General features: G+C 40.9%; 2 protein-coding genes across 8 annotated transcripts in view; one reads left to right on the top strand and one right to left on the bottom strand.

Moving 5' to 3' along the window:
• Positions 1-12,691, bottom strand: part of GANC (glucosidase alpha, neutral C) — a 74,417-nt gene extending 61,726 nt beyond the window's left edge. For 3 of the 5 annotated variants that reach the window (XR_015723146.1, XR_006775175.2, XM_045771380.2), the window contains exons 1-4: positions 12,444-12,691; positions 11,783-11,937; positions 10,291-10,353; positions 8,517-8,625 (exon numbers count right to left, since the gene is read on the bottom strand). Coding sequence is in view for 3 of the 5 variants with exons in the window: in XM_045771380.2 (XP_045627336.2) it covers positions 8,517-8,625; positions 10,291-10,353; positions 11,783-11,811 (201 nt within the window). In the remaining 2 variants the exon portion in view is untranslated. Of the gene's footprint in view, positions 1-744; positions 1,479-4,576; positions 4,781-8,516; positions 8,626-10,290; positions 10,354-11,782; positions 11,938-12,443 lie in introns of those variants that run through there. The other 2 variants (XM_045771399.2, XM_045771391.2) reach the window with 2 other exon arrangements.
• Positions 12,692-12,714: 23 nt separating this feature from the next.
• Positions 12,715-14,846, top strand: part of TMEM87A (transmembrane protein 87A) — a 41,777-nt gene continuing 39,645 nt past the window's right edge. For 2 of the 3 annotated variants that reach the window (XM_087859118.1, XM_087859117.1), the window contains exons 1-2: positions 12,715-12,990; positions 14,250-14,310. In XM_087859118.1, the coding sequence (XP_087715244.1) occupies positions 12,847-12,990; positions 14,250-14,310 (205 nt within the window). In that variant the 5' untranslated portion in view covers positions 12,715-12,846. Of the gene's footprint in view, positions 12,991-13,086; positions 13,358-14,249; positions 14,311-14,846 lie in introns of those variants that run through there. The other variant, XM_087859119.1, reaches the window with a different exon arrangement.

Below are 14,846 nucleotides of genomic sequence, written 5' to 3'. Positions count from 1 at the left end.
GGCTCAGGTCATGATCCCGGAGGGCCTTGCTGGGAGGGAGTCTGCTTCTCCCTCTGCCCTCTCCCCCTGCTCGTGCTTCTTCCTCCCTCTCTCTCTCAAATAAATGAAATCCTTAAAAAAAGAAGATATGTTTGAATTATTATAGGCCAAGTACACTGGAGAACACTGGGAATCATGAAGGAAAATGCTCCCTAATCTTTGTACTTGTTTGGCTATACCTGCGGTAGAGCCAGAAATACCTTCTTTGTGTTCTATGGCTAGGCAAACATATAATTGTCCATACCAGGAACTTTAAGGATGACAGAGGTCTTTATTAATAATTATACTGAATGACGGGCATAAACTGAAACTGCTCTTGGAAAGGCCATAGCTGGGACCTATGGCCCTGTATCTATGACAAACTGCAGCTATCTTAAGAGCTTGGTGTTAAAACTAGGACAACTGCATTCCAGCTGAATGAAAGATGAAGAATAACAAGCCACAGAATGGAAAGGAATAGAGAATAAGAGTGGTCACTGGGGTTCCCTAGGATAGATGATTAAGCCTTGCTGTACTGAAGTCAAGGCATTTCCTGTATACCTGGGAATAAGGCTTGGGGAACTTTCGCAAGAGGTTGGGATACTCTCAGCTTTCTTAAGAGGCTGGGGAATTTAGGTAAAATTCTGCCCACAGTGGGACATGGAAGCAACACAGAATTATAGAGAATATAGGATTTGAAAAATAAAACACAAAACAACAACAAACCTCAAGAGAATAGAAGTGGCTACCTTGAGACATCTAGATCAGAGAAACGTATTTTTTAATATGCAGTCATCTTTATTATAATTCATATATACATTAGAATAAGACATGGATCTTTAATAAAAAACATCTAGGATCTCATGGGCTTTTGTTTTCCATTCATTTATGTAGTTAGAAAATCCAGTTTACTTGAGAATGGTGGAAGAGACCAAGTAGTATCTTAGTTTCATATGACAAGTTTTCTCTTCATAGGTATTCTGCAGTCGTTGGGCATTTCAGTGAACCTGCCCATTTTTCAGTGCCTTCTGCAATTCCTTAGAGATTTCAATGGGCACCCAGCCTATGGAACATTCTATTATTCTACCGATTCTTAAGGTATGGTTCTGGGGCTCCACCTGAGAATTTGCTTTTCTAACCTATTGTTCCCCTTTGATTTACTCTAACAGGCAGTTTTTTTTTTTTTAAAGATTTTTATTTATGTGACAGCCAGCCAGCGAGAGAGGGAACACAGCAGGGGGAGTGGGAGAGGAAGAAGCAGGCTCCCAGCGGAGGAGCCCGATGTGGGACTCGATCCCAGAACGCCGGGATCACGCCCTGAGCCGAAGGCAGACGCTTTAACGACTGCGCTACCCAGGCGCCCCTCTAACAGGCAGTTTTAAAAAGGGGTCAAATGTGCCCAAGCTTCCAAACCTCCATGCTTATCTTATAGAAATATCATCTACTTTATGATTCACTTTACCAACTCTCTCTGCCAAATAAAGGACCCAAAAGTATAAAGTATCACCTGCCAATGTTAGATGAGACTCCTCTCCCCAAATCAAATTATTTAGAATGCTGAGTGATAGCAAGCAACTCCAACACAGAGCTCTAGTCTTTCTCAAAAAAGCTTGATCAGAGAAATATTTTGACAGTTTTCAACCGCTGTGCCTATAGCAGTGATTGATAGCAAATCTTTCATTAAATCCTTCATGTGATGCCAAAGTCTGGTTACACTTGGGTACATGTATTGTTACTCTAACATCTGTTCAATGAAAGGCTAAGCTGGGCAGGCTGCGTGACCTAGTGGAGAACATGTACTGTGTGGTGCAAGTAAGATAGGAAGCAGGGAGACTATCACAGCGCTAAAAAAAAATTTTTTTTTTTTTGCTGGAACTTTGTCTCTTGGAAATACAGGAAAGTAGTCAGGGCACTTAAGCGGTGACATGACACTTAAGAGTGACCAGGTAAAAAGTACGGTGGCTGCGGCTGCTTTTACAGATAATTCTTAAAGTAGGGTTATAGTAGAGTAGTAGTGAGCACAGCATAATTATTTTTTCTAGCTTTACTGAGATATAATTGACACATAATGTTGTAAAAATTTAACGTGTACATCGTGTTGATTTGATACTTACATATTGCAAGATGATTACCACTGTAGCATTAGCTAACAATTGCATTAGATCACGTAATGTGATGAGAACATTTAAGATCCACTCATTTAGCAACTTTCAAGTATATAGTAGAGTATTATTAATCACTATGCTGTACAGGAGAATCCCCAGAACTTATTTTATGTACAGCTGGAAGTTGATACTCTTGGACCGGCATCATCCTTCCCCCACCCTAATCATACTGTAATTATTCCTTTCATGTTTAACGTTTTTTTGTAAATTTAATTACTTCAAGGGTGCCATCAGAATCCTAAGATTTAAAAATGTGCTCAAATACAATTAAAGTTGAAATTTTGTTAGATTATGCGTTATCTCCTAAGTGAGACCTCTATTTCCATTGCTCTCTCAAATTCAACTAACATTTATTTGGCATCTAATATTGTGACGTGCTGTGAAAAAGATGACTAAACTCCTAGAGGGAAATTGCGATTTAGAAACGAAACACAGTAAACACAGAGCATGCTGTAAGCGCTGAGGCAGAAGGACAAGGACGGTGCTGCGGGAGAACAAGAGGGAATGTTGATGATGACCGTGAGGAGAGGGGTTCTGGGCTGTCGCTGGAGCAGCAGGACCTTCAGGGATGAGCAGGACTCTGGGTAGGCAAAAGGAGCAAGAAGATCCTAAGCAGAGGGCACACCAGCTGCCTCCGTAGGAAGAACAAATGCACCTAGTTTCTGCGCTCAGAGATCCTCCCGGTTCTAGTAAAATAGTTCTTTTTAAGAACAATTTTTTTTTTTTAAACCAAAGATTGGTCTGTATGTTCTGTTCTTGAGGCTGCAGCTCAGGAAGGAATCCTAATTATAGAAGGAGGCAGTTAATAACCCTGCTTTTACTCTTACCATAATGATGTTTTACAACCAAACACACAAATCAGAGTCAAAGCTCCATTTTGTTTTCATTTTAGCTCAATTAAGCAAGTGATTTTTTCTAATAGGTAATCCTTTTCAAGGCTGATGTTCAGATTCATTGGTATCTCCTACCATTACCAACATGGCTTTCATGTTCCAAGCATATCATCACCTTAGACATTAGTAGGTTTTGTTTCTATGATCTGGCTCATGCTGTTTTTATTGACTTAAAAAAATTTTTTTTTTTAAACAGCAAAAGATGTTCAGAACTCCAATAAATAAAGCTACTTGGGTTAAAAACAGTAGGGAGTGGCTCGGAGCCCCTAACTTTGAGCCCCTCCCTGAATCGAGCCCTGAGACACCGCCATGGAGACCTGGGCTCTGTGGTTGATGGTTTAAAAACCACTTCTCGGGGTTTCTCAATTGCCAGTTATTGCCCTACTCTTCCACCGAAACATTGCTCATGTCAAAAAGCATGGACATGAATGTCTCTTTCTTCTCTCTAACACATTAAGAATTTCTCTATATTCCTCTTCTTACCCTGTCTGGACATTTATGGAAAAGTAATATACAAATAAATGATGGAATCTCTTCCTCCTGTTAGTGATGACTGGAAATGACAATGAAAAGATATGTTAAACTGGTAAACTAGGAGTTAGACTCAAATTGCAGCAAGATGGATTTATGTAAAACAAGTGAAGAAACATGTAACTGAGCATTTTAAATAATGACACAGTATGGACTTTGCTCCTTTAAAAATATTTAAAATCTATGAATGTCCACCTATACAGAGAAAAAGAGATAAATCCTCAAGAGAAAGGAATCCATTTTAGAGGTTCCTTTTAATACTACAAATCTCCATTTGGTTTTTCATAAAGCTTTATTCAGAGGCTCACTTCTCATAGTCTGGGAAAGAGTATTAATTCTCTTTTCCTATCTGATTTCTTTCATACTTAATAAAAACAAAACCTGGTAGTCTGTCATCCATAAATCTAGTTTATTGTTGTTATTTTTGGCCACTTGGGCAAAAATATCAGGTTGTAAAAACCATGGTGGTAGAAACAGACTTGTCTTTGTATTCAAGTAGTGGACTGATCACAATTATATTAAAACGACATTTGTTATTTACCCAGAACTGGGAATCACAACCAGTAGAGACTGTGACTGAGTTAACAGAACAGCCCTGGAACACATATTAAAATGGCAGTGGGTATTAGGAATGGAAATTATGACCCCGTCAATTTCTCCTTGATGGATGCAGATCTTGCCTTTCCTGTGGCACCAGGTGTCTTCACTATACTCTAAGGAACAATTCATCTAAAAGGCCTACAAGAGTGAGCAAGTTGTTGACCAAGATCTCCCAGGATTCAGAGGACTGTCTAAGAGTTCGTTAATTGTCACAGGGCACTATAGCCCCTCCCACTGTTGCAGCCAGTTGGTTTACTGCAAGCACTGATTCTCTACAGAGAATGTTGGCAAGTTCACGCTGCGCATTAGCCCATTCCCCAAGGACAATTAGCCTGTCCGGGTGTGCTTCTGATTGTTTGGCTAGTTCCCAAGCTAGCTGCCTGTTCATGGCCACTTCTGCAGAAACGCTACTGGCTAACAAGTGCTCAGGAGGTGGCTGGTTGGGCAGAATCCCATTTTCATCAGGCTTAGAGGCAAAGGCAAGGGGTAACTTCATGGAGGTGTTCAGAGATATCCCTGCATCCTTGGAGATGCTGCCAGAAGAGGAGTCTCTGGTGAAAACTTGCAAACAGGCTGCAAAGGAAAGTAAACATGTTGCTAAAAGGTCATCCATGTCGTAAAAAAGCATCAAAATTGGCAATATAAAGTAGGTCAAACACATAGCTCTGTTCCAGATAGCCTTGCTAGCAGGGCTTTTTAGTTAGACTCAGAGGATAGAATAAATTGCTCTGCTCTGAAGTCACAAGACTAGATCTTCCCTGTTTCTCAATCCAGGTCAAATTTTCACTGAAGGTAAAAAATTGATAACAGAAAAAACCAGCTCTAAATAGTAGTTAATATTTTACTGTTAGCTTTCTTTTTAGATGTTCTTTTGGCAGTCTCTTTATCAAATATCTACCTGATTATTTTTTCATCAGGAATAGGCAACATACTATACTGGGACCCTCTGTGAGAAAACCGATGCATTTTAACCTACAACTGGCTTTCCTTCAAAGCCTAGATGCCCTGAGCTGGAGACAACACACAGGGCCACACTTCAGCTTGTTCTGTAACATGACCATGTCCCCCATGTTTGCTGCAAACTCAACTGTGTCTCCCCCATTTCCAAATTCATATTTTGAAGCACTACCCCTCAATATGATGGTATTTGGAGATGGGGCCTTTGGGAAATGAAAAGGTTTCGATAAGGTCATGAAGGTGGGGTTATGATGGGATTAGTGCCCTTAGAAGAAGAAACCAGAGAATTAGCTCTCTCTCCACTACCTGAAAATATACTAAGAAGGTGGCAGTCTATAAGCCAGGAAAAGGGTCCCCAAAGACACCCTGATTTTGGATTTTCCAGACTCTAGAACTATGGCAAATCAGTACCTGTTGAAGATACCCAGTCTATGGTATCTTGTTATGGCAGCCCGAGCTAAGACAATGTTGAATGAAGCTTGGTTCTGTGTCCTGGTTGCTTATATTGGGGGAAGGGGGTTGAGAAGAAGATTTCAAAAATTAACAACAGATCTTGACAACAAAGTTACTGCTTTAAGAGTTGTGATGGTGTGGGGGCAGGCAGACGCTAAGAATGCTAGGTTTGTCAGAATCTGCTGGATCAGTGGAATCTGAGAACTGCTACTTGTGGGCTGAATATGATCCTCTTAGACTTTGGTCTCTATCCCTCTGAACCTGAAGTAAAAAGCTATCATTCTGAGTAAGTAGATATGTGCAGCTTGTTTTAAATCTCCAGACCACACCTATACCATGCCCTAATGTGAAATCTCCCGTGAAACACCATTTCGTCCCAGAAACCACCTCAAATGGAGGCTGCTTGTCTATACAGTGAGCTGGATATAAGGTTCAGACAACTTTAGAGATTACTGTCCGGGTCCTCGTTATCCTTATCAGACTGACAGAGGACATGAAATCCTGAGTCCTTCTTAGTCATCTCAACTTCAAGTGACAAGGAAGACATTAAATTGGAATTCAGTCCAGAATTTCAGGGTGACCCCCTAAACATATACATTTGCCTGAGATTGAAACATCCAGATTCTCAATGCAGCCCCAGTGTTTCTAATACCTGAACATGAAGTCTGTTCCCAGGGGTCCTCAAATTTCTCAGTCCTGGGAGGCACGTTGCTGACATCCTGAATACCCTGCCCTTGCTTGTTGGGCTTCTCGACTCCCTTCTGAGCCATGTGCTGTCTTGTGCTGAGATTCTGTGGGTCCTCCTGGACTGTGGCTTCCTTTCCTTGGAAGGCATCTAGATCTAGTGGGCTCTGGTTCTGGCACCTGACCTGAACAGCATTGTCTCTCATGTTTTCAGGCTCCAAAGAGGGATGTGTGTAGACAATTGACCTACAGTTTTGTAAAAGGTTGTGTGTGGGGACCCACCACTAACTGCACTGGTATCAAGACGCATGGACATTCGCATTTTGGCCCACAGAGTATTTCTGCCTCATTTACTTTGCTTTACCATGAGTCTTCATGATAGTGGATGTTCAGATGGTCAATATACTGAGGCTCCCCAAGGATAGAAAGTGATTCTTGCCCTGACTATGGGATAGCTACAATGATCTGGGTTTAGACACACTGGAGACAGGAAGGAAAATGACCAAATGACAAAAATAAAACAAAACAAAACAAAACAAAAACCCAGAACAAAAAAAACATAAAACAAAAAAACAAAGAAAAAAGGAAGGTACTTGACATCTGGTGGCAGGCTTAATGACTCTCACTCCTGGAAGGTTCCTAGTGGACTCCCTGCATTTCCTGGAGCCAACTGCTTCTGCTGACTCTGAATACAGAGGTCTGGCTGGGTGTCAGGCTATTAGACCACATGCAAAGGGCAGGTGGCTCCCCAGGAAGGAAATCGTGCTACTTCATGTTTTCCCATGAACAGCTATCCAACTATGCTAAACACAATCATTACTACAGACTTGGATCAGTTGTAGAGGACCTATGACTTTGGCGGGGGGAGGGGGCTACCATGAACTGAGAACTCAAAGGCATTAAAAAGCAAGGGGGGCAAATTCCTCCAGAAAAAAATAGGTGACATAAAAGCAGCACTAGGTTTCAGAGAAAGGTTAACCATCCCATCAGTGTAGTTAAGAGACATGAACTAAATATACTGCTACTACAATACACCCTTAAGTAACTGGAAGTTGGGGACAGGGATAGAGAACACAGAACTGTTGCTATGATTTTAGCCCTTCTTTTGAATTCGGGCAAGAAAAGCATGTTAGAAAATTCCACATCTATGAAATAGCTACATTTTCTAAATTTCGTAAGGAAGGTAGTCTTCCTCAGTGTGCAACTGATCCTCCTTTCTGGGAATAAAGTTGGAACCCCTTGCTAAATTAAAGGTCTTACAGATGTTATAGAGAACCCTCTGATGTGGAACAGTTTTTATTCTGTCTTCCCTCAAGAAGCTCCTCAGTGCAGCACCACAGGGTGGGAACTATGCCACAGGAAGATGTCTCCCAGCTTTGCAGGGAAAGGGGGGCTTTCGTCTCAGTCACCTGTTAGGGAACCTAGATTGCATGGCTTTAAGTATGTCTTTTAGTTACATGAACTACCAGTTAAGCCAGATTTTGGTTTGAGAAGCCTTCTTAGAAGACAGTGAGGATCTGGAAGTGAGGGTCAGGCTGGAAGCATGGGTACTTGTGCACAGTCCCACTTCCTGGCTCAGCCCATATAGCACTTCCTCCGTGACTGGCCCACCTGAAGTAGCAAGGTGACTTGACAAGTGAGAAAAAGTACTTAATATAGTGCTCTAATCCTTTCAGTATGTAATCACTAGGGTGACCTGCTAGTGAAGCAGCTCAAGAGATGGAACATTTGTGACTTAGGTTTTCAACTACTTGGTCCCTTGCTCCCCTGGCCCACCCACATTTTGAGGTTTGGACACTCCCTGAATCTGTACCTTGCCCAGGCTGCATGCTCAACTGCACACTGTGTAACAGAAACAGAACATGGGTACTTGATGGAGTTGACAGCTGCAGGTGAAAACTCTGATTACCAGCTGCACGACTTTGAGCAGGTGACTTTCTAGTCACTTTTCTGTATCATGAGGACTAATTAAAAGGAAATAACATTTGTAAAACATTTAGGAAAGCATGTGATACACAGGCAATCTGTAAGTTAATATTCACATTACTTTTAAAGTAGTATTAGTGTAGATATGAAAAAGATGACACTGCTTCTCTAACAACGTTTATTTTTGAAGCATACATAGTTTTGATTAGGCTTTGTGGAAATTTACTTCATTCAAACCCAACTTAATATAGAAACAAATAATTCTCTGTAGAAAATACTTCTCTCTCACCTTGGTTGTTTCATTGATGATTCGGAACTTGGTGCTGTCTTTGCCTGTTGTGGCTGAGTCTAGTGATGCCTGATACGTGGATCTCCTGGAGAGCTGCTGTTTCTGACGCCTGCAGATATACAGAATACAAATACCTGAGAATTATTTGTGACTGTCAGCATCCAACAGACTATATTACCATGTGGAAGTCATTAAAATTTACTATGATAGTAAATGAACTGGGTCCAGACAGTATTAGCACTCTAATAAAGTACTATCAGGAGTACTTTGTTATTAGAGTGCTAATAAAATTAGTACTAATAAGAATAATATGAATGAAATTGTTCAACATAGCACTGCCCAAGGATGGTTCCCTTTACTGAGAAGGTGGGGCAGTTTTCATAGATGACATTTATTAGCTTGTTAATTTCCTTCCTCTTTCCATGAAATGCATACTTTAATAGAAACTCAATAAATTCTAATAGAAATCCAATACAATCCAGGGACTTAACAAAATGACCAAGAGTTCCCTATAGAATTCCCTCTAAGGTACCTATTCAGAATTTCAGTGATCTGATTTTCTTCCTTTACAGCAGTGTGAATAAATTGGAAAGTTGTAACATAGGATACAATGTTTGGTGGTTTGAGGTTTAGGATCACACACAAAGACAGACACTCAACAAAAAGATTTTAAAGAAATATTTTTTGAGGGGCACCTGGGTGGCACAGCGGTTAAGCGTCTGCCTTCATCTCAGGGCGTGATCCCGGCGTTATGGGATCGAGCCCCACATCAGGCTCCTCCGCTATGAGCCTGCTTCTTCCTGTCCCACTCCCCCTGCTTGTGTTCCCTCTCTCGCTGGCTGTCTCTATCTGTCAAATAAATAAATAAAATCTTTATAAAAAAAAAAGAAAGAAATATTTTTTGAAGCTCTGAGGAAACAGGTAATCTTTTTTTTTTTTTAATGATTTTTTATTATATTATGTTAGTCACCATACAGTACATCCCCGGGGAAACAGGTAATCTTATATAGTGGTGATGGGAGTACAAAACAGTACAATCCCTATGGAGGGGTCTCTGGTAATAGGTATAATTTTAAATGTATTTATTCTTTGATGCAGTAATACCATTCCTGGGAATTCATCCTATAAATACACCTGCAGGTGTAGGAAATGACATATATATATATAGCTTTTCATCATGGCATGATTTTATAGCTAAGAATAAAAACTCAAGGATCTAGCAATAGGAAGGAGACTGAACAAATCATAATACATCTACCCAACTGAATACTACACAGCTATAAAAAGAGAGGACAATCTCTATATACTCATGCGGAACTCTTCAGAATAAAATATAAAGCAGAAAATAAAGAAGAACATAACAGTGTATATAGGAAGCTACTTGGTATAAGAAAGGCAGTGATATAACAATATATGTATATACAAAAAAATACTCGGAGATAAATAAGAAATTAATAAATCTGGTTTCTTAGAGGGACAAGATGTGGAATGGGGTGACAGGGGACAGGCATGGGAGTAACACTTTTCAAAGTGTATCTTTTTGTATTATTTGACTTCTGAAACCTGTAAAAGTATTATCTATTCAAAGATATAAACTTTTAAAATATGTGTTTATTGAGAAATTTAAATAAGACAGTAGGAAGTGTATAAAGGTGAATGTCTCCTGATGAATTTCTTAATGATTACATTTCCTAATTGACTCTTTCCTTAAAAAGCCTATAAACACTGCAATATTAAAATGTCTTGATCTAGGTAATACATTTCCTCTCCTTACCTGTAGAAAGCAATCTTGCTGCAATCTTTGAAAATGTTTTTGTCCACAGCTTCATCTTCAACACTAAATAAAAAGACATTTTAAGAAACGTATTTTCTACAAGGTTTGTGAAACCAATTTTTGTTCCTTCTCTAACTATAGCATGAACACAGGTAATAAACTTCTGCAATACAAAATTGTGTCATGGCCATAACATACCACGATAGCATGTGTGCTACAGAATAACATCCTTCTGTGAATCACACAAGGTAAACAACAAAACATCAAGTTCTGGGATTACTCTGAGGCACTGGAAAAAGAGTATTGTCACTTATAAAGAAGGGTTCTTTTAAAATAATGACTGAAGGCTGTGACTTCAGATTCACAGAAAAATCAGAAGCCAAAACACACAAAAAACCCAAACGAAATAAAAACAATCCACCCACTTATTTATTCAATAAAATACTTTCAGAATATTCTTACTGACTGCTGGGCTCTGAGGAAGATATGAAGGACTGTGTCTGAGCTTCCTACAAGAGCCTAATCGACAAGCACAAATCAACCTGACAAATGCTTTAACAGAAGTATGTGCGAGGGGCTAGAATAATAGAAACAGATGTAGAAGGAAAATCTTTTGCTTTTTAAGATGCTGCTGACAATTAGGAGCCAGCGCTTTTTAAAATCGCGTTCCCAAAACAGCTGTTTCTGGAATAGAACATGAATAAGATGCATGTATATTGCGATTAGAGAATACGTATTTAAATTAGCCTCTAGTGGCACCTGGCTGGATTAGTCAGACGGTGGAGCATCTTGATCTGAGGTTCTGAGTTCGTGAGCCCCGTGTTGGGTATAGAGATTACTTAAAAATAAAATCTTAAAAAAATAAATTAGCTTCCATAGGATTAAAACAACTGTAGGCTGTAAGGAGGGGGAAACACGCTGGCTTTCAAGCAGACATGCTGCTGAATAAAGCTGTAGTCAGCATATCTATGATTAAGTAGAAAAACTATGATTGAACACAAATTTCAAGATATTAGGAAAACAAGCCCACACAGATACACTTGGCTGTACTAAAAAACTGTTTTCTTGGAAATCATCAAATCCTTCACCGATGCAGTCTTTGTCACTGTTTCTTTTAATCAAGAGTGCAAAGATGAGAGAAGTTTGCAGTCTTTGCTTCCCATCTTTGAAGAATGAGCTCTGTAACAATACAAGATGGGGTACAGCTGAACATAGAAAGCAACATGCTTGAAATTCATGTGTTATAGTTCTGATCACAACTCTTCCGCTGTTTTGTAAACCATCCTGAAAGTATTTTATAAGGGGCTATTAATATCAACTAATTCTCTGGGGAATTGAAAAAAATGGTAAAGATTAAGTACGCTAATATGAAACAGGCAAGCAAGACGCCATTCAAAAATCAGTAAAACCTTCAAAACCAGAATGTTGCTTTCAGGTACTATCCATCCCCAGCTGTCTGGATTCAGTTCCTGCAGGTCCACTGGGGCTTTACCTGATTTCCTCTTTCCCAGCAGCTTCCATGGCTTCCCAGGCAATCCCACCGGCTTTCAGCTCTCAGGCCAAGGCCAAGGCCAAGGGCGGTCTTTCTAAAACGCTGGCCGGACTTCACCGCTGTCAGGTCCTGGGAAATGGAATGCTCTCCAGGTCCTTAAAGAGTAGCAAATCTGCACTTACTCCTGGGTTTTCCAAACCCAAACTAGCGTTTCTACACGGATTTAGTTGGCCTAATTTTCTCGGTTACGGGAGCCCAACGAGGAACTACTTTCATTGGGAACCAACACCGTCTTTGCAGTGGAGGGGGCGTGTACTCAAAGAGCCCTAGTGAATAAAAGTCAAGAGCGTGAGAACCAGGAAGTACCGAGACCGCCAAACTTGTGGTTTATCTCTGTGACTGTCATGCCACAGGTATTGAAAACTGACCCACTTTTTCAGTTTTTTGTTTTAAATAAAAGTGCCGCCGGCTCTATGCTGAAGGTTGATGTTCCCCGGCCAAATTCTGCAGCATCATATTTTTCAGGACTAGAACGGTCTTTATAAAGGGCATATCTACTGTACTAAATGCTTATACTCTACCACTGCCAAATTCCAGTTTTTGCTTAAATACCGCCAGAAAACCGAGAACTCACTACTACACGCCAAACAGGAGGACTTACGGCTTTCCCAGACTTCTGGCCCCCGCGTCTGACTTTGATCTAGAAGGGATGAGAGGCTAGGGCGAACCGGAGGAGACAGCCAAACGCTACACTGGGAGCTTGCTTGGTCCCCAGACCCTTTAATGGCCGGGAGAGAGAAGAGCCGACCGAAGCGAAGACGGCTTTTGGTGAACAACGTAAAGATATAAGGTGACTGGGTTACCACGGACGACGCCTGCGCTGTACGGTCTAAAACGCAGGTCGTGACGGAGGGCTTAGGGAGGGGCTGCTAGGTGGCAAAACAAACAAGCCCCGCGAGGTTTCGAGGACCCGGATGATCCCGCCCCCAGAGCAGAGCCGGAAGAGGGCGGGGCGAACCGGAAGAAGGTGAAATGCTTTCGGTAGGCGCTCCGCGGCTGTGAAGATGGCGGCGGCTGCGTGGCTTCAGGTGCTGCCTGTCATTCTTCTTCTTCTGGGGGCTCAGCCGTCCCCATTGTCGCTCCTCAGTGTAGGACCGTCACCTGCCGCCGCTGCCGACCGATCCAAGTGGCACATTCCGATGCCTTCGGTGAGTGTTCACTTCAGAAGCGACTGAGCCTGGAGGAGCAAGGGGTGGGGCTACGGCGGCCCTAGGGGTCCATGAAGGTTCCGCAAAAGTCCGCTTCCAAAGGGGTGGAATTGCTTGGAGCGTCTGTGTCGCTGGTTAGCAGGGACCCACCCCCCTGGAGCGGAAAGCCGTGCACTTCTGTGGGTAGGTTAGCGGGAGTTAGGGGCACTTCAGGAGCGGAGAATGGTGGAGCGGTTTCTTAACACCTAAGTCAGAGAGAACTTTGAATGCCTTACTTGAGACGGGAAAGTTGATGAATAGGTAGAGAGCGGCTTCCCTTTCAGCCGAAGTTTCACAGAATCCGGTGACCCCGAGTTGGATGAGAGCTGTAAGTAGGTGTCTTTCTTTTTCTCCTCCGCACTTTTTTGTTACTGGATGATTCTATTTACGAATTTGTTTGATTTCATTTGAACTTCGTAATGGTTATTCTAAGCTTTGCTGTGTGATTAGAAAGCCTAGGCACTTAAAAAATGTATTCTAATATGAGAGTGGCTGAAATGGAAGAAATTCTAAAATTTTATATGGTAAAGGTAGTCTTTCTTTTGGACGATTTACTAGGTAAGGTTGATCCTTTCTGTTCCCCGGCCCCCGGTTAAACCTGATTTGAGTAAGAGCTGTAGTCCTCTGAGCCAACAAATCAGATGCACGCAGGAAATGCCAAAAAGCATTTTGTCCTATTGAAACCACGGTGGCCTTTTTGTTTCATTCTGCTTTGTTCACTGGTTTTAATGTCTAAATCTTATTTGAGCTTTTATATGGCAAGTATTATAGCTTTTGTTAATTTGGTGACGATCTTCAGGTTCTGACTTTTAGGTTTTGTTGCTAAGATGGTTACTAGTTAAATTTGTCTATTTGCTCATACAGTAGTTTATTTGAAGAAATGATTGGGTTATTCTGAGCAGTGATTAGAGGGTAAAGGGAATAAACTGATTAAGGAGTACCTCCCATGAAGATTTAAGTTGGGGTTTCTAGCAACTTCTCTTCTAGAGTCCTTGCTTCATGGCCTGTGGGGGAAAAATTGTGTCTGCACCAAGCTACAAAATTCTGCAGTTTGGATATGGTTGAATTTTACTAAAAGGAAGGATATTGATGTATTTTTGTTGTTGTTGTTAAGAAAACTAACAATCATTTTATAAATTTAGGTTTTTATAACAATTATATTCTGCCTTGGGAATTAAAGTGATCTGATGCTAATTATCTTTCTCTCCTTTATCTTGCAGGGGAAAAATTATTTTAGTTTTGGAAAGATCCTGTTCAAAAATACCACTATCTTCCTGAAATGTGAGTTTTTGCATTTCATGAAGTTTTTATTTGAGGTTTTTTTTTTTTTAAAGATTTTATTTTATTTAATTTATTTGACAGAGAGAGACATCGAGAAAGGGAACACAAGCAAGGGGAGTGTGAGAGGGAGAAGCAGGCTTCCCGCCGAGCAGGGAGCCCGATGCGGGGCTTGATTCCAGGACTCTGGGATCATGACTTGAGCCGAAGGCAGATGCTTAACGGCTGAGCCATCCAGGCGCCCCTTTATTTGAGTTTTTAAGTAATCTTTAAACTTTAAATTATCTAGTTTCTATCTCTGACCTACTCTAATCACAAGCTTTGAAATTTAATACTCTGGCACTATTGAGGCATAAACACTGAAGTGTAATTAAGGTGTTTTCACTGAGTAATCTTCGGAATAGTTGAGTGAAATTTATTTTCTTATCTTGTTTTTCTGGTGTTACTGTATACAGTTAGACAAATTATGTTGTTTGATTATCTGTGTGGTCTTTTAATCTGTCCTGTGTCCGAGAGGTACCACTGACTTTGCTTTTGTG

This window comes from Ursus americanus, chromosome 36 (assembly GCF_024610735.1).
Source record: "Ursus americanus isolate L20-20 chromosome 36, mUrsAme1.1.p, whole genome shotgun sequence".
NCBI lineage: Eukaryota > Metazoa > Chordata > Mammalia > Carnivora > Ursidae > Ursus > Ursus americanus.
The sequence above is the reverse complement of the archived record's forward strand: the minus strand, read 5'-3'. Positions and strand labels throughout refer to the sequence as shown.